Raw genomic sequence first — 20,203 nt, 5'->3', positions numbered from 1 at the left:
GAGCCAAATCTGGGTTGAACATGATTTGTGGAGCTCCCTCTGGTGTTGTGATCGTGGTATTCACTGACCTTTGGGAGGTATTTTGACATGTACATGGGTATCTTAGTGGTGTAGTGTATCTTGTAGACCAGGCCCATTGCAAGTTGCTGTACTCTGTCGTCTACTCTAAGCCATCCTAGGTTGTCAAAGTGGGCAGGGGTGGGGTGGGTTCTAGGAGTCAGGTCTGAGTCAGGTCTGACCAGTTTGTTTTGTGATGTTTGTAATCTTGTTTTTAGGGCCTTTGAGGTGCTTTGGTACCATGAGGTGCAAGCATAGTCGTAGTACCCTTGTATGAGTGCTCCTGCCAGAGTCTTCAGGGTGTTCTTGTTTACCATAGAGGAGATCCGGTACAAGAATCTAGTTCGTTGGTTGACTTTTTATTACATTGGATGCCATTTTGTCACAGGAAAGATTTGCTTCTAGGATGGAACCCAGGTAGGTAATTTCATCTTTCCTTGTGACAATATTGTCACCCACTGTTACGTACCCCAGTGGGGAGACGCAACACAAGGCCACAGACAGGGTAGGTGAGGGTGCAGTGACACAAAACACAAGAAACGATTTGCAAAATAATAATATTTATTTCACAAACACAAAACTCGGCAACACAGAGAGCAAAGAGGACTTACCAGTGAGCACCAAATGAAATATCAAAAAGAAATAAAAGCCCCCCCCCCCCCCCCCTTTACAGGTGCGGACGCCCCAAAGTACAGGTGGTGGTGCTCACTTCTAAGGCTGGTGTCAGTAAGTCACCTACGTGATGCAAAATGTAGACCCAGGGTATCTTCCTGTCCTCAATGTCCCTGTGTGCGAAACAAAAGATTAATAAACAAAAGAAAAACAATCACCATAGGCTGGGTGATACAAGAGAACAAATGTTTTTTTTTTTTATCCACTTTTTCTCCCATTTTCTATATTTGTCTCCCATCCCAATTTCGTATCATCCAATTCAACCCTCCCCTGTCACGAACGCTGTTTCTTGCCTCCCACAAGCCGGCTGCAATGTGGACTAAGTCATACATAGCACAAGTCCCCTCCGGTACTTGAGGTAACAGCAGTCGCATCTTTTCACCTGCGCAGCTCGATCTCTCAGTGGCGAGGAGTAACGCGTGGGAGGCTCACGCTGCCCCCGACACGTCCTGATTCTACTGCGCAGGCGCACCAACCGACCTGTAGGAGTCGCTGTCCACAACGCCCGATCCCCACCCATCAGTTTCCCACCCTCTAATACTGCCAATTGTATTAGTACGGACGACCAGCCAAACTGAAAACAATGTGGAGAGCTGGATTCGAACACGCGAATCCAGCGTCTCCACATTGGTGGCGAGTGCCTTGCCCACTACGCCACCTAGCCGCCCCACAAGAGAACAAATGTTAACAGAAATGTGCAATAAACTAATGACCTAAATACAATACAATAAACCAGAGCTTCAGGTACCAGCTCTACACCAAATACACAACACTGACAATAATTCCTATGCTAACAAACAATGAACCAGAGCTTTCACCAGCTCTCACACACAATGAGCTCACACAGAGCTTTGACCAGCTCTCACACCAAAACTAGCTAAGAGCCTCAGCTCTATACCAAAACACATCAAAGAGCTCTCCCACACAGACACAGCATAGTTACCACAACCAAACGAACCAGGGAGCTCACTAACACTGCACACAAATGGGTATATGAAGTGTGGAGTCTGATTGCCTGACGAGCCTCAGCTGCTGCTGCTGCTGCTGCTGCTGTTGTTGCTGGAACTGAGGCCATGTCCTCACGTATATGGATCTTTTGCCAAACGCACATTTTATTCCACGATTGGGCCTCTCATCCACACGTAAAGGGTGTTTTCAGAGACATAAACGGAGACTTTCTTAAACGCATTTTAAAGTGAAGATTTTCCAAAATATCTGTTCAGTGGATCCGTGCAGCCACTGTAAACGCATAGTCTAGATAAACGATGACGCCACAGCTCACTACGCATGCTCAGACTGTTGTTCTATCTATGGCAATACAATAGGCACCCGTAGCCTTGAAGTGCATGGAGCCAATAAGATGGACAGCGCCTGGTGCTGAAATGACAGACAGAAATAGCATGTAGTTTCTTCCCCCTCGAATGTATATATTTTCTCTTATTGATCTCTGCCTCTTAAGCAGTACTGTATATTTGTATATCTTGTATATCATTCATGAATGTCTAGATGTAACAGCTACTGTATACTCCAGTGCCGACAGATCCGGCCATCAGACGCTGCTTGCGTGTAATAGAGATGTATCTGTTATTTAGTTATACTGGACATTTTCGTTTACATAAGTAGATTTTTCGTTTCTGTTTATTTATTTAGTTAATATAAACCGTGTTTTCGAAAGTTTTTGAGGTTGTTAAACACACGCTTTTGATTTATTTAAGTGGTGAGTGGCGTTTTTTTCGTCCGCTTATTTCTCGAGAGATATCATACAATGTCAATGTTGAGACCTTGAGATCACAATATCGCGATTCCGAAACAAAATAAGGCAAGGCATTATCACAAACTGTTGCAAAGATATTTAATGTTTTGCTAAACATGTCTAGTTTTGCACCCTGCTTCAGTTAAAAGCCAAATTGCATTCTAAATTCAGTTAATAGACTCGCGACAGAAGAGGTCTGCACCTGATGCGCTCTGATGTTGCGGATAGTTGAGGATGTTGGCATCACGCGTGAGTGGTCCCAGAATGACCTAATAATAACTTAATGTTATTAGTTGAATAGTTACTGTATAGGAATTACAGGAATCATTTGAATATGTGAGTTACGTGAATATAGCTTGCCCGTGGACACAGACATTCATACGCATTAACAGCTCCGTATTCTAATACACACTTGATACTTATATCATACAGTAACGTCAAATAAGATATTGAAAGATGAAGGATGAAGTTACAAATGAAAAGGGTCAAAAGCACTTACTATTTGACAATTCTACAGCGCACAATGGGTTTTAAACTGATGTCAAATCGGAGCAAAAAAAGCTTAATCCGCTTCAAGAAGACTACATCAGGTACTGTATAATAATTACAACAATTGCATTGTTACTGTTCACATGTGTGGTGCCGTCACAGTTATAAAAGGATACAGTTTGAATGACCTATAGAGAAACAGATCATTTGTCTGTCGTCCTGACCGCTCGTACCACCGTGGTATTTGGGATATCGCTTATCGCCACCTGCTGGCCCGCATGCTTGTTGGAGCAATTCATATGCGTTTATGTGTTTGTGTCTGGATGGAGTTTTTTTTTTTTACACTGTGGTGTGGACGGGGATTTTATTTTAAACGGAGCCTGAGAATATCCGTTTGGAAAAAGATCCAGATACGTGAGGACATGGCCTGAGACACCTGAGAGTGGGGATATGTACTGTAGACACAAGAGGGAGACAAGACAACAACAAACAAAACATGCCTATATATACAACAAATAACATACATTACTCCCTCTATACACATACATAAGGACACCGTCCGTAACACCCACTGTAACTGAGAAGCCGTCGGTCTTGCTGAGTTTGTTATTTGATCCGAAGAGAATGGACTCTGTTTTACCTCTCTCTCTCTCTCTCTCTCTCTCTCTCTCTCTCTCTCTCTCTCTCTCTCTCTCTCTCTCTCTCTCTCTCTCTCTCTCTCTTTCTATCTCTTTCCCTCACTACCTCTCTCTCTCTCTCTCTCTCTCTCTCTCTCTCTTTCCCTAGAATGTTCTGTCTGGTCAACAGAAGGATCACATGTGGAACAGAGAGGGCGTCTACACCATCGTGCTCCTCTTCACCGTCTTCATCATCATCGTCACCTGCTTGATGGTACGTTTTCTGAGCAACAGAAGTGCTCACCATCCAATTGAGGCAGATGGACACAACTCCTCTGAATGGAACATATTGTAAATATGATATGAAAACAAATAAAAAAATAAGTATTTATTAAATAAATAAGAAAAGTTTCAACCAAGCGCTTGGTCAGAACAACTGACGACTGCTAGTCGACCAAGGTTTTCTTTCGTCAAAGATTGTCTTGTGACGCCTCACACACACATACACCCTCAGAGATCAGGGTCATCTATGACTTCCCCTGACCGTTCGTAACCTGAGAGGTTCATTCTGGTTGGTTAGGGCTTTGAGGTGTCATTAGCCAATTAGGAGCCAGGTCAAGGGTCACCGTCATCTTTACCCTTACCCTCATTGCACACAAACATCCAGGGGCACGCACACACACACACACGCACGCACGCACGCACGCACGCACGCACGCACGCACACACACACACACACACACACACACACACACACACACACACACACACACACACACACACACACACACACACACATAGATATACACATTATATACACACATATAGATATACAGACATAGATATAAACACAGATATATTCACATAAAGATACACACATAGATATGTACACACACATACCGTATAGATCCACACATCCACACACATATAGATATACCCATAGATCCACACATATACATGTAGATACACACACATATAGATAATACATACATGCAGATATAGACATAGATATACATACATATAGTTACTATATATCTATAACATGGTAATATTATATAATATATATGATATATAATATATACTACGGAAGCCCTAAGAGGCCGTACATTCATAAATTTTATTTGCTCTGTTTTCCCGTGATAGCGAGAAAACGGACTTCATTTTCCCGTGATAACGAGATAATTATCACGTTATCACGAGAAAACTAATTAAATCGGATTAATTTATTTCACGGGGGTACATGACATACAGGTATACACAGTACTGTTACATTTGCGACATACAAGATATGCAAATATACAGTACTGTTAAACAGAGATCCTAACAGAAAATATACATACGATGGGGAGGAAACTGTACATTAGGAGGGGGTGGGAGGGGTTTGGACATACGGGGGCCAGTTTCACGTTGCAGCCTCCTGTAGCCAGGTGCTCTTTGAGAGCTCACTTTGATTGCACTTTGAGGCACATTAATGTGTATATATATTATCTGTAACAGCAAGGCATAAAGCTATTTCAGCCTGTGTCAGGCCTTGATTGAAGAGATATGTGACACAGTGATCAATATCCTCCTGCTTAGCCCTTTTCGTGACTGTGATGCACCGAGTGCAATTATCGCGTTATCATGAGAAAACTAATTAAATTAACTCGTTATCACGGGAAAACGGAGCAAATAAAATGTATGAATGTACGGCCTCTTAGGGCTTCCGTAATATACATATAGTAACTTATTTAGTGTGAATTTCTCCAGACCTCACTCAACTCCAACCCACACATCAGACCAAATAAAAAAAAGATTATAAAGTGCAGTTCACCTTATTCACCTTGCGGCCATCATTGTTTTGGTAGATCGCTTCAATGATTCAATGAGCAGATGAGTAATTCACTTCATGTATTTCAAATCACGAAAACGACTGTGCTATGTTTATTCACATCTGTAGCAGTAGACTAACAGTAGGCTATTGTATAAAATAGGCTACAGTTTATTAAAAATGATTAACACCATTGATCATCTATTGTGTGTCTAAATGCAGACATGGGCTGTAGACAGGTAATAATTCTCTCAGTAGTTCAGTTTTGTTGTAGTACCACTTTGTCACACACGAGGGAGCACTTCTCCATATAAACTAGCATGGTGCTAGTAGGACTGGGGTCTGTCAGTCCTTCATCAGGTAGGTAGGTAAATATATCCACATTTAAATACATATATAAACATTACCAAGGCTCTTGTTGGTGAAGGTCTGCCTTGCAGCGTGATGTTTAATGACATACCGTACAGGACTACAATCAAACCAATATGTTCAGCGTGGCAGGTTTCATATTGTCTAACAAGTTAGATGTTTTCATTAGTTTGGGAAGATCCAGTCACTGTTTTTCATTTCAATCTGAGAAAATAAGATAATAATAATACATTATAAATAAAAATAAAAGTAGATAGAACTCACAGAGTGGAGTTCCCTCATATAAACAATTACATTTATGAGCAGGTTGGCACCTTGCATGGTCGCCTCCGCCGTCTGTATGTGAATGTGTGAGTGAATGGGTGAATGTGAGGCATAAGGCACTTTGGATAAAAGTTGTTATATAAATGCAGCCCATTCACCATTTATCTCCTCACCTACAGTAGGCCTATCGACACGTATTGAATTATGGATGAAGTCGTATCTAACCATAAATGTCTTGTCAAACCTTATCAGTCGGGGTCCAGGGCCTAACGTGCCTAATCAGAGTCCCTTGGGAACCACTAACCTAATATAAACATGGTAAAGATTCCTTCACTTCCTTCAAAACACATCATCACACTGTATTGTGTACATATAAACAATAGACCTTTGCAGAAGAATTCTGTTGCTAGGGGGAACAGTTTTGGCTCCACATTATTTCCTGTCAGCTATTGGCGTTAGCAAACACTGCAACAGAAAATACACGTGGGTCCATTTAGAACGTTTGAAAAGTTTGAAAAGATTTATATAATTTGACATTCTAGATAGATAGTTATTTAAAACATTCTCATCATATTTTTTTTTATTCAGCACAAAATCAAGACAGTACAGATATACTTGAATGAATGAATGAATGAATGAATGGATGAATGAATGAATGAATGAATGAATGAATGAATGAATGAATGAATGAATGAATGAATGAATGCATGAATGAATGAAAAGTTTATTTTTGAACATGTTATTCTCCATATTTCTCCAAACAACTCACGGTATCTTGTTCCGTCAAACCAAACAATCATAACAACAAATTAAAAAACATTAAAAAAAAAACATAAAAAAAAGAAAAAAAAGGAATTATAAACAAAAGGTCAAGAGCAATGTGTTTTGGTTAGCAGACATGTCCAAAAAAGGAGTAGAGGGAAGCTAAGCTTATTGATCCCTACCCCCTTACATTTATATTTGTTCTTCCATTAATTTTACTAGATATAACATAATTTAGTATATTACAATATAGAATATACTTTTACTTATATTAAAAGATTAAAAGAAAAAACTTGATTCACTTGACAGCAGTGAATATAGTACAGCACTACATACACAATATAACATAACTTTGTTTATCCTCAATATTCATTTCTGTATTTCTCTAATGTGTATTTTTTTAGCTGCTTTTTAAATTGTGCCACATGTTTACTCAGTTTGATGTATTCGGGTAAATTATTCCACAACTTCACTCCACACACCGATATGCACATGCTTTTCAGCGTGGTGTGTACCATTGGTTGTTTAAGATTCCCTCTCCCTCTTAAGTTATATTCTCCTTCCCTGTCTCTGAACCATTTTTGAATGTTGCCTGGGATTAGTTTGTATCTGGCTTTGTATACAATGAGGGCAGTTTTGAAATCCACTAGGTCCATAAATTTCAATGCTTGTAGCTTTATAAATAAGTTCATAATATCCTACATTGTTGATTATTCTTATTGTTTTTTTTTGCATGGTGCATATTGGCTGTAGAGTGCTTTTGTAGGTATTACCCCACACCTCCGCACAGTAGGTCATATATGGTAGGAAGAGTGTACAGTACAGTGTATACAGTGTTTTTTGGTTTAGAATGTGTCTTATCTTGCATAAAACATCAACACTCCGTGCCAATTTAGTCCTGACATATTTGATATGAGGTTTCCAGTTGAGTTTGTGGTCTATTATCACACCCAGAAATGTATTCTCAAATACCCTCTCCAGTTTAATACTATCAATCATTAGTTCAACCGGTGTATTTACTTGTATATCACATTTACCAAATATCATGAATTAGTTTTTTTTTATATTTAATGATAATTTATTTACATCAAACCACACTTTCAGCTTGGTTAGCTCAGCTACGACATTCTTTAAAAGCATTTGGAGGTTCTCTCCCTCACAAAAGACATTTGTATCATCAATATTTTAGACGCATTACCTATATCATTTATATACAGTATGAATTGTGAGGATTCGCCTGTCCCTGGACCTTTTTCCTGTGTTTTCCCTGTCTACTCTCCTCATCAGCCCCCACCCTTGCGATGATTTACTCTCCTCTACTCTTCACCAGCCCCCACCCTTGGACATCCTTGATCCTCTACCTTCACGCACCTGTTGGGAGTTTGCAATCACCTCGGGAGAGTACATAGGTTGCAGACTCCCCTCCAGTCCTTGTCGGGTTGTTCTGTGTTCTGGACTCTGTGTTCTGGACTCTGTGTTCTGGACTCTGTATCTGTGTTCACTCTGTGTTCATGGAGTTCTGTACGTTACCATCCTGTACGTTACCATCACCTGCCGCGTCTCCGGCGTGAGACGACGTGCCAGCCATCACCACCTGTCGCCGTTTGCCTGGAGTGGGACACCGTCTTCGCTCTCTAATTCTCTACGGGAGGTTTTCCAGTGTTCCCACTCCAGACGTCAAGCCGGCTCGTCATCGCTCCCGATTCCACGGGAGGAAGGCGTCTCTTCGTGATCCTCGTTCCTGGGGGTGAGGCTCGTCGTCGCTCCCTAGTATTCCACGGGAGGACGGCGTGTGCCCATCCCGTTCCCCTTGGACCCAGGCTCGTCGTCGCTCCCTAGTATTCCACGGGAGGACGGCGTGTTCCCATCCCGGTCCCCTGGGACCCCCTTTGTTCTGCGCTGCCCGTCTGCAGCATCCGAAGAGGAGGAGGAGGATCCCCGTGCCAGGCCTCCGCCGTCGGGCCCCTGTTCCCGTGCCAGGCCTCCGCCGTCGGGCCCCTGTTCCCGTGCCAGGCCTCCGCCGTCGGAACCCTGTCCTCATCCCTGTAAGCAGCTCTGGCCCTCGCCCTGTCCACGGTTCTCTGTCCCTGTCTCCAGCCCGCCTCTCCGGGCCTCTGTCCCTGTCCCCCTCGCCAGTGCCCCTGGTCCTGGCCCTGACACTTAGCCCTGGTCCTTAGCCCTGGCCCTTAGCCTTAGTCCCTTAGCCTGTTCGCCTCTTAAAGGCACAGTGCCGCATTTTCCATATTTCCTTGACTCTAGTGTTTTTGTGTTTTCCCTTAAAGGGACTGTGCCGCTTTTTGTTCCATAATAAATAAATGCCCTGTTTTGGCTTACTCTCATACCTGTCTTGTGTTGTGCGATTGGGGTCGGTTACAAACCATAACATGAATAGTTTCTGGCCCAGAATTGACCCTTGCGGCACACCACAGATTATGTTTGACTGAGTGGACCTGTACTCCCCCAACTGCACAAACTGTTGTCTTTGTTCTAAGTAACTCTTTAACTATTTGAGCCCTACTCCTCTGATCCCATACCTTTCCAATTTTAGTAGCAGAATATCATGATTTATAGTGTCAAACGCCTTCTTCAGATCTATGAAGACCCCTATTGCAAACTTCTTATTATCAATTATGCTTGTCAGTTCTTCTACTAGGTCCATTAGTGCCAATGACGTTGAATGATTCGATCTAAATCCATATTGACTGTCTATAAGTAATGCGTGTTTATCAATGAAACTGTCCAATCGTGCAGCAAATACCTTTTCCATTATCTTTGAGAACTGGGAAAGGAGAGAAACCGGCCTGTAATTGGTGAATAGATTTTTCTCACCGGCTTTGAAGATCGGTATCACTTTTGCAGTTTTCATTTTGGTGGGGAAGGCACCCAGTTTGAATGAGAGGTTACAAATATGCACTAAGGGGTCTGCTATGGCTATTATTACTTGCTTAATTAAAGTCATGTCAATGCCGTTCCAATCTGTTAATGTTTTATTCTTAATTTAATTTGTATCCGTTTTTCTCAAGAAGATAGTACGTGGGTTTCGTTCTTCAAAATAATTAGAAACACCTCCCCCTTGTGGCGGGGTTATCTCCTCTGCCAATTTGGGCCCCACATTAACAAAGAATCTGTTGAATCCTTCTGCCACCTCATTTTTCTTACTTACTGACTTTCCCTCATCTATAAATTCATCTGGAAAGCCAGAACTAGTTGCTTTATTTCTTATAATTGAGTTTAATATATTCCATGTTCCCTTTATGTTATTTAATTTTTTTTCTAATACATTATTATAGTACTCTTTCTTACATTTTCTAACAATATCAGTTAGTTTATTTTTGTATAGTTTATACTTAATTTCTTTCTCTTTATTTCTATGTTTTATAAATTCTCTATATAAGGTGTTCTTTTTTTGCAAGCATTCAACAGACCTCCTGTAATCCAGGGTTTTTTGCATTTGTTCTACTTTGCTGCATTGGACAGCTTCTGTCATATAACAGCAGGAACATATTCAGAAAAGAATCATAAGCAGAATCCACATCTATTGATTCATATACATTTCTCCAATCCTGTGATAATAGTTCTTTTCTGAACCTATTTAAAGTGTCCTCCGTTCTTAATCTCCTTTGCACGATTACTTTACTATCAACCACTTTAACATCACAATGATAGACTACAAACACCGGTAAATGGTCACTAATGTCGTTTATTAATAGTCCACTCTCTATATTATCTATTAATTATTAGTAAGTATATTATCTATTAATGTTGCTGAGTGACATGTGATTCTACTCGGTTTTGTAATAATAGGATATAGACTCCTACTATACATTGCATCCTTAAATTCTTCTATCAATGATAGTTTGTTAGGATTTTAAAAATCTATATTATAATCACCACAAATAAAAGTAATCTTCTGGTCAGTGTTTGTAATCATACCTTCCATTGTTTCTCTGAATCTTTCTATGCTAGAGCTGGGAGCTCTGTAAATTCAACTGACAATGATGTTCTTCCTTTTTCCCATGTCCATTTCAATAGCAATACATTCACATAAATCGTCAATTACCATCGTCATACTTTCAACTTTTTTGAACTTTAACCTTCTGTCTACATATAGTCCTACTCCCCCTCCCTTTTTATTTACTCTATTCATGTAGTTAAAATTATATCCCTCCAACTCAAAATCCACCCCTTTCTCCATGTTGATCCAGGTTTCCGATTATGCTGAATGGTTTGGTGAACTGTTCAAGATAATCTTTAATCTTATTAAAATTAGCATATAAACTCCTGCTATTGAAATGTATGATCGATATGTTGTGTTCAAGTTGGAATTTTTCCTTGAACTGGTCATCGGTGTAGTAGCAGCAATTACTAGTCACATTATTAAAGAAATTCCTCTCTGGGTCAATGTCTCTGTCTAGATCATGCATGTTAACTGTTCAAGGTTTAAGCACACAGAAGGTGTAACAGATAGTAGTTAGTAGACAACGTTGTCCTAATAAATCAAATGAGTCATATAAATATTCAATCGCAGCAGGGACCTCAACAGGGATCGCACCATTGTGCAGGGCTGGGGGAAAACAGAATCTCGGGTTCCACAGCAAATGTTCAATTGCAGCTATTGACCAAGTCCAAGGTTACCAATTTTCATTTTCCCAGTGGCTGCTCGTAAATAGGCCTTAATAGTTCGTTATTCTCCCCTGTCAAAGACAGACATACTCAATTCCACGGTCAACCAGTCCGGAATGTTCTTCATAGTCCAGCATAAAATAATGTTAGCAACACACACAACACGTTCTCAATTTACATCATGTCTGTACCGTATCATTAAGAGACAGCTATGCTTGGGGAAGGGGAAGGGGCCTGGGGGAACATACAAAAAAAAAGAATACTACATGTCAACCTCTCTTCTCTGGGTGTTGTAGGAACCTTAGTCACCCTCTCTTCTCTGGGTGTAGTACAGTAGGAACCTCAGTCAACCTTGTCATTGGCGTGAAACTTCCTCATGGAACCAATCTGTCATTCCCTGTTGGTTTTAAACCCATGTGTCGGTCCATGATGTCATAACCACCCTATATGAAGGCTCGAAGCGCAGATCAAATCATACAATTTTAAAAAGAAAATGACAATAAAATGGGAAATAAGATAATAATATGAAAATAAAAACAATACGGTGCCTTTATAGCCCTATACGCTCTATACAAGCCCACTTTCTATCGAACTGTTCACCTTGCAACCTAATCAGATGAGTCATCCTCTCCATGTCCTGAATTTCTTTAACTTTGTTTAGCCATTGGTTATGTGTTGGGGGACTGGGCTTCAACCAATTAATTGTGATCATTTTCTTGGCAGCAGTTAACAGTATTTGAAGAAGATACACACTTTTCCTTCCCTCAATGCCCTCCGGTATGACTCCGAGGATGGCAGTTTTGAAATCTTGTGGGATGTCCATGTCGAATACTTTTTTTTACATCCCTGAATACATCATCCCAGAAGTGACATCATTTTGGGCATGTCCAGAAAATTTGTGTATGGTTACCTATTTGTTCACCACATCCCCTCCAGCATTCGCTTGTGGGAGTCGTACCTGCTTTAGCGGTCAATAAGGGGGTCTTGAAAAACCTACTAATGACCTTCCATTTATATTCTCTGCAGGAATTAGAATTAGTCACCTTATGTGCTTCAGTACAAACATTGAACCACTCCTCTTGTGAGATCTCCTGTTGGAGCTCAGCCTCCCACTTCAACTTAATGTATAGCGAGTCGTTGGGGTTAATTGATATTAGGTTGATATAATTTAGAAATAATTTTTTGTATTGAAGCATCAATTTGGATTTTATCTATGAAGCGTTCTATTGCAGAAGGGTGTCGAATTTTGTCCCAATCTTCCTGGTTTTCAAAAAAATGCCTTAATTGGAGACATCTGAAAAAGTCAGTACTAGGAAGGCTAAACTGTGATGAATCCTGTTTGATCAGGGTGTCTAATTTCTTTTATAACCGAGTTCATCCTCCGGGCTAAAATAGTGGTGAGCTCCTTTAAATCACAGTTGAGCAAACTTATTGGACAGTAGGACCCACATAGTGTTGCATCTTTCCCTTCTTTGTGTATTACTGTGATAATAGCATCCCCCCACGTCTCAGGGAGTGTGTTTGTCTGGAATGAGTGGTCGTATGCCTTCAGTAACAAGGGGGCTAAAATGTCCACGAATGTCTTATAGAAATCGTTAGAAAATCCATCCGGACCTGGACTTTTATTATAGATTTCTAATTACTTCTCTAATTTAAAACATTCTAGATAGATAATTCTTTAAAACATTGTAGATAGATAGTTCTGTGTTCCTCCATTCATTATTTTATTTGTTTCTCTCTTCTCTTCAGGTGGTGTATCGTCTGAAGGAGAAGGTTCAGTTGAAAGCCCCACCCCCCAACCTCCACCTGACCCCAACCTCCTCCCCTGACCCTGCCCAGAGGTCAAAGGGCACCAAGGTAAGTCAGAATCACATGGGGAATGCCCTGCAGCATAAAATACCAAACATCTCGTTGAAGTGACATTAGATATCCTGAGAGGAAAGTGGCAAGTTCTCCTCTAATAAATAATTTTCAATCATTTAAATAAGTCAAATTATTGTTGTTTTTTAAAGGTTGCGACCTCAGGATGCATGGTCCAGGCCGAGCTCCCTCCAACCACATCCACACCCACTCTGCCGCAGCAGCCAATCGTAGCCTGCCGCCTCCCAGCTCCTCCCACTGCCCCCCTGCCGAGGTAAATGATTGGATGAACTTGTTTCCCCTCTCCACTCAGAAACCTTTTGTGGTCAACTCCTCTTTGAGGCATGGTTTTGACTGTACAGATTGTTATTAGATGGTGTAGTAGAGCCAGAGAACCTTTTTCCCATTCTTCTCTGGAGAGCTTCTCTGTACTTCCCTGAAATCTGAGTTGTGATGTGTGATGTCACTAATAGGTTGAACCTATCATGGTCCAATATGGTAACTTAACACCTTAAAGGCCCTCCTCCCATAGTCGAGCGGAACGTATGCGGACCGGACTCCGCGGAGGTCCGCACGGACTCAAAACATACTCAAAGTGGACTCCAAGTGCGAAGCTCCAATTTTCTAACCGCGCGGACGTCCGCTCACTTGGTGTCACACAAAGAGTAGGGCAGGATCATGATTAAATGAGTAGGATTGGTCCGGTAAAACGTCGGCAGGTAGATGACGCTAAATTTTGTTTTACTATCGCTAATCGTCATCCATTCCAATTCATATACATTTGGACCATGTTTTTTTTCATCATCTGAAGACATTTGAGATGTTTGAATGGCTTTTCAAAAAGAAGTGTGTAAAACTGCCAGTTTTATTTCGAAATATTGGAAACGGAGATAACCTAGACTCTTTATTTTGACATCGGATGACGATGACATGACAGAAGTCTAAACAGCGTGGGACAAATTGTGTAAACTGGCGCGAGACATGTAGGAAATTGGTACGCGGAGGTACGCTCGACTATGAAAGCTCAAAGAGTCCGCGCGGACCTCCATGGAGTCCGCTCCTCGTACGTTCCTCTCGACTATGGGAGGGCCTTTAGCCTCAGCATACAGAGAATGTTAGCCTCAGCATACAGAGAATGTTGCTGACCATAATGCAGGTAAATATAGTTGTACTGCACCAAATTCTGCTATGAATTAATACACTGAAGGTTGAATTCTGCTATGAATTAATACACTGAAGGGTGAATTCTGCTATGAATTAATACACTGAAGGCAATGTTAGCTGTGTTGTGCTGCGGCTGCAGTATATTACTATATATATATATATATATATATATATATATATATATATATATATATATATATATATATATAACAGCTTTATTAACTATTTTATTATACTGTAATTACAAAGTGAATTTGTGTCACTGGTCCAACGTGTCAGTCTAATGTAAGGGAAGCAGAGTGATGCTTTAGCAAGGCAGTGTTGCTATGGTTACAGGTGCATCGCCATGAGGGTTCAGCACTTTGAACTAAGCGTGGTGTAATATCTGTTACGGTATCAAAACACATACAAATGTTTAGTTAACGATTTATTCTAATATCCTGTTTTTCTCTTAGGCCTGTACCCATTCCTGTTACCGACAACAGAGACCCCGCCCCCCTGAGTGCTCCTCCAATCACCAGCAGTAAGGAGCTGAAGCCCTGCCCTTCCCCTTTCAAAATGAAAACTGCTGCTGGACTACAGGAGAGGTGAGAGAGAGACAGAGAGACAGAGAGACATAGAGAGAGACAGGACGACAGTGGCTTGGGAGGTAGAGCAGTCATCTGGTAATCCAGAGGTTCCCGGTTAGATTCCCGCTCCTCCTGGGCAGCGTGTCAAAGTGTCCTTGAGCAAGACACTTAACCCCTTACTGCTGTTCGCCTCCACCGTCGGTGTGTGAATGTGTAAGACAAGTGAATGGGTAAAATGTGAGGAACAAATTGTAAAGCGCTTTGGATAAATGCACCCTTTACCATTTACCATTTACAGAGAGAGACATCGAGATAGAGAAGGAGAGGGAGACATATATAGAGAGAGACACATAGAGAGAGACACACAGACAGAGGGAGCGAGAGAGGAGAGGAGGGGAGGGGGGGGGTGGAGAGGTGAAGAATGGAGAGGAGAGAGGAGAGGAGGGAAAGTAGCTGTTGTTTCAGAACCACGGACAGTGCTGTTTGGTGTATAGAATACTCTTGCATAGTAAGGAAACTAAACATATCAAGATGGATCTTCCAAATGTTGTTTATTGCACAGATATGTGTTTCCTGGCATATTGGTTATTTCACAGATATGCATTTCCCTGTGTATTCCTATCAAATAAGTGCATTTGCTGTAACACTGCTGAGTGATATGTCTATAAAAGGAAGGAACAAGAACTTTGAGATTCTGTTCATATGAGTCATATACTCAGCCTCTCGCTCATCTAGGGCGGTGGTTTGGAAAGTCACTACAGTAGGTCTGAGGCAGTGACACGAAGGTGAAAAGTCACTACAGTAGGTCTGAGGCCTGACATCCAGGTGAAAAGTCACTACAGTAGGTCTGAGGCAGTGACATCAAGGTGAAAAGTCACTACAGTAGGTCTGAGGCAGTGAAATCAAGGTGAAAAGTCACTACAGCAGGTCAGTGACACGAAGGTGAAAAGTCACTACAGTAGGTCTGAGGCAGTGACATCAAGGTGAAAAGTCACTACAGCAGGTCTGAGGCAGTGACATCAAGGTGAAAAGTCACTACAGTAGGTCTGAGGCAGTGACATCAAGGTGAAAAGTCACTACAGCAGGTCAGTGACACGAAGGTGAAAAGTCACTACAGTAGGTCTGAGGCAGTGACATCAAGGTGAAAAGTCACTACAGTAGGTATGAGGCAGTGACACGAAGGTGAAAAGTCACTACAGTAGGTCTGAGGCAGTGACATGAAGGTGAAAAGTCACTACAGTAGGTCTGAGGCAGTGACATCAAGGTGAAAAGTCACTACAGCAGGTCTGAGGCAGTGACATCAAGGTGAAAAGTCACTACAGTAGGTCTGGGGTGCTGACATCAAGGTGAAAAGTCACTACAGTATGTCTGAGGCAGTGACATCAAGGTGTGGGTTACAATCGGAAGACTACTGTATGTGAGAATGCACTGTGTGTCCTTATTTTGATCTCAGTCAGGTTATGAAACATAAAGACACAACGGTCTGTATGTTATTGTTGGATCTCAGATAGAAGTGGGTGGTCCAAGACGTTGTTCCTTTAACCTTTAACCTGTGATTGTTCCAACTGTCAGGTGGTATGATGCGTGAGAGAGAGAGGGAGAGATGGGGGCAATAGTATATGGGAGTGTGTGTGTGTGTGTGTGTGTGTGTGTGTGTGTGTGTGTGTGTGTGTGTGTGTGTGTGTGTGTGTGTGTGTGTGTGTGTGTGTGTGTGTGTGTGTGTGTGTGTGTGTGTGTGTGTGTGTGTGTGTGTGTGTGTGTGTGTGTGTGTGTGTGTGTGTGTGTGCGTGCGTGCGTGCGTGCGTGCGTGCGTGCGTGTGTGTGTGTGTGCGTCTGTGTGTGTGTGTGCTTGTCTTCATGTTACAGGGTCATCAGGGTTCATGATAGTGTTTACATGGAGGGAAATGTGTGGTTTCCCCGACACCTCTACATGTATACATTGTTTCAACCATCTCTCTGTGTGTGTGTGTGTGTGTGTGTGTGTGTGTGTGTGTGTGTGTGTGTGTGTGTGTGTGTGTGTGTGTGTGTGTGTGTGTGTGTGTGTGTGTGTGTGTGTGTGTGTGCTCTGTGTCAGGCCACGCTGTTGTTTATGGAGAAGGGAGTGGGTTGATTTCCTGTAGAACAGATATGTAGAAGTAGCACATTAATAACAGTGCCTGTATTGAGCTGTCACTCTGCCTCTACATTCATCTATCTCTGAGAATGAGTCAACACAGTAAGTCACGTTATTGCCTGGAGCCACGCCCTCGTATGTCATGACCTCAACCTGACCTCAACATCATGGCTGCCAAGACGTTGGGTGTTATAAGTTAACTCATAGTGGCCTGAGAGTGCATGGCCACAGTCTCTACTTGTTATAACTCATAGTTGCCTGAGAGTGCATGGCCACAGTCTCTAGGGTTGTCCCAGACTAAGGATTTGGATAGTCGACTTTGATTGGCCGAAATGAGCCGATAGTTCACTATTATTCGACTATGTAAAAAGAAAAAAGAGAAGAAAAAAGTATAATTTTAAATGATCTTTTTTTCTTTTTTTTTCATTCCATTTGGGCTGTGGGGGTGCTTAATGTCTGAAGGAGTCGACGGAAGGCTTCTTGTCCTCTGCAAAAGCATGCAATTGGTCCACTGATGGATACATCTTGATATTTGTCTAGTCTAGTGTGTTCATTAGATGGGTGAAATCCTCTTTCAGTGCCTCTGTGCCTTGTTTTCTTAGGCAGTTAGCCTCTGGTATGCGTGCCATTAGCGTTAGCCACGCTTCTAGGCCTCTTTTCTTTTGGAAAGAATGATACAAAAAAATACAAAAAAGGAGGCCTATAATACTTTTATTTTTTATTTATTTTTTCGACTAAGAGGTTGGCAATCGACTACGGCTCCTTTCGATCGATTAGTAGACTATTCGACTAATAGGGGTCAGCCCTTGTTATAACTCATACTGGGATGAGAGTGGATGGTCACAGACTCTACTTGTTATAACTCATAGTGGCCTGAGAGTGGATGGTCACAGACTCTACTTGTTATAACAAAGGTTATTCTATAACCCTAGTTATATGAGTATAGTGAGCGCTCTGCTCTATTGGAACTATCCCTTTAATCATACTAACAATGAAAAAACTTTCTCCACATGTACACACCTACTCACCTCTGCCTGGCCACACCCACATCTGCTCCTATATAAGCGGGGTCGTGGCCACACAATCAGCTCCTTCCCCAGTCTTTCACCGCCAAAAAGGGAAGACCGTGGGGTCCTCAGTGAGTCAGAGCAGAGCGCTCGCTAAACTCATATAACTAGGGTTATAGAATAACCTTCATTATAAATTGCATAGCTTTACGCTCTGCTCTATTGGAACACAGGAGCTGAGCAGAGCGGAAAGCTCGACAGATGTACCCGCTGAGGCCCCCTACAACCATCAGAATACCGGGGAGGATCTGAGCCCCCCGGCCCCCCCTAGCGGGGGACGGGAGGGAGATTGGACCCGACTGTGCGAAGAGGGTTTAGCACCTCAAACGCACAGGGTGAGCAGACCGTGGGACTTACCTTTGTTTAGAAGGGCCTGCGACCACTCGAGCGCGGATCCCACATGCCACCAGGGAACGGACGTGAAGCAAAAAAACCCTGTCACAGCCCCCAACATCATGGGGTCGGGGTTCAAAAGAAACCAAACCCCGTGGCAAGGCCGTAGCAGCGAAGCGCGGAGGAGGTCCCAGCCCTAGGCCACAACCCGAGGACTAGGACCCCCTGAAAAAGGGGCCTGGTGAGGCCAACGAGGCTGCGGCATCGAGACCCCACCAGACGGTCACTGGTGACACCAGCCCCCACATCGCCAGCGTATCGGACAGGGCCTAAATCAGGTGAAGGCCCTTCCCCCCTTGGCACGCCGCTCTGAACCACTCTTTTTCAAGGAGGCTACCCCCCCACAATACTGTGGGGCCAGCTGGCGTGCCGGGGAGACAACCCTCCAAGGAGGTTGATCCCTCAATCCAGGCAACAGGTCCCAAGAGCATAACTCGACCTGTGCCCGGAGCACTGCGGACTAGACAGGTGCCTAAGGGGTCTACTGTAAAAACAGTATCCCGGCGGAAGGGGTGTTCGGTATGCTGTGCACTATGTCACAATCTCCACGAAATCCGACCCCGCCAATTTATTAATCCTGCGGGGTCGAGGTTCAGAGAAAGAGGCTGACACAATTGGTAAACGTCATGAAAGATGCAGGGGCATACTCTCGGGCAGACGGGGTCAGGCCCGGCCTCAACCCGAGAGTCGACTCTGCTACCAACACACCGGGGAGCCAAACACCCCCCTATGTTTAGTTTAACAGGAGGCGGTTGCTCCCTTAACCCACTAAGAAAACTCAGAAACATAACATGCGCGTATACACAGGCTATACAAGCAGTTCAAGCGTTTCAGGTTGCAAAAGGGTTAACCCAGGCCAACAGGTTATCGAGGACGAGGCCCGACCTGGGCCTGGCGGACCGGGACCTACACAGGGATGCATAGAGGAGTTGACAGGCAACCTCCTCGACAGCCCCCTCCTATCCCCGGCTTAGCAGGGAGGGAGGGGTGAAACAAATGGAGAAGGACCGAGCCCCCTAACATAGTGCAAGGTACAACACAGTAAGGACCAAGCACGACACTGTTAAGGGCAACTCGTGGTGGCATCCATATGACACACACATTCATGACATCAATCCCTGCGACGTCCGGCCCGACCCGGCATTTCCCCCTTGGAAAAGTACAAAGTCCTTCGGGGTACCAGAACTGCAGATCTGCGCCCCGGCGGGCAAGGGGTTAACTGATCCGGTCCGGCGTGACCAGAACCAGTCCCGTGTCCTAGTCACGCCGCCCTCCCCAGTCCTAAGACGGGGGTAGGTCTCCCTCCCAGCCAACCGCATAAAAAACGCCGTTTTTATGATGTTTGGTCAACCAAGGTGCGCCGGCCTACAAAGTGGTTTCAACATTGAAAGCACCCAGGGCCAGCGCCAATCGGTCTCGAAAGACCATACGCTGATTTTATAAACAGCGTATATGCTCGCAAAGAACCCAAGAACAGTGACAGCGAATTTCTAACAAGAAAGAGCCTCACAACGTTTCCCTTCGCTGTCTGGGACGAGCAGCAGGGAGCTGGTCTACAAAAGACACAGACACGGGTCCTCACATGACGAGCCTGGGAATAACAACCACGTCAATTCTGCTC

The 20,203-nt window shown here is 43.1% G+C and overlaps 1 protein-coding gene across 1 annotated transcript in view; it reads left to right on the top strand.

Annotated features, from left to right (window-relative positions):
* LOC311242117 (receptor-type tyrosine-protein phosphatase R-like) overlaps positions 1–20,203 on the top strand; it is a gene marked incomplete at its 5' end in the record, with an annotated part of 61,231 nt that overhangs the window by 457 nt on the left and 40,571 nt on the right. Inside the window, 4 exons of the mRNA XM_084331072.1 lie at positions 3,758–3,862; positions 13,166–13,273; positions 13,429–13,550; positions 14,896–15,027. Of these exons, the coding sequence (XP_084187198.1) occupies positions 3,758–3,862; positions 13,166–13,273; positions 13,429–13,550; positions 14,896–15,027 (467 nt within the window). The remainder of the gene's footprint in view (positions 1–3,757; positions 3,863–13,165; positions 13,274–13,428; positions 13,551–14,895; positions 15,028–20,203) is intronic.

This window comes from Notolepis coatsorum, assembly GCF_963971535.1.
Source record: "Notolepis coatsorum genome assembly, chromosome: 15".
Classification (NCBI taxonomy): Eukaryota; Metazoa; Chordata; class Actinopteri; order Aulopiformes; family Paralepididae; genus Notolepis; species Notolepis coatsorum.
This window is presented reverse-complemented; position numbering and strand designations above follow the sequence as displayed.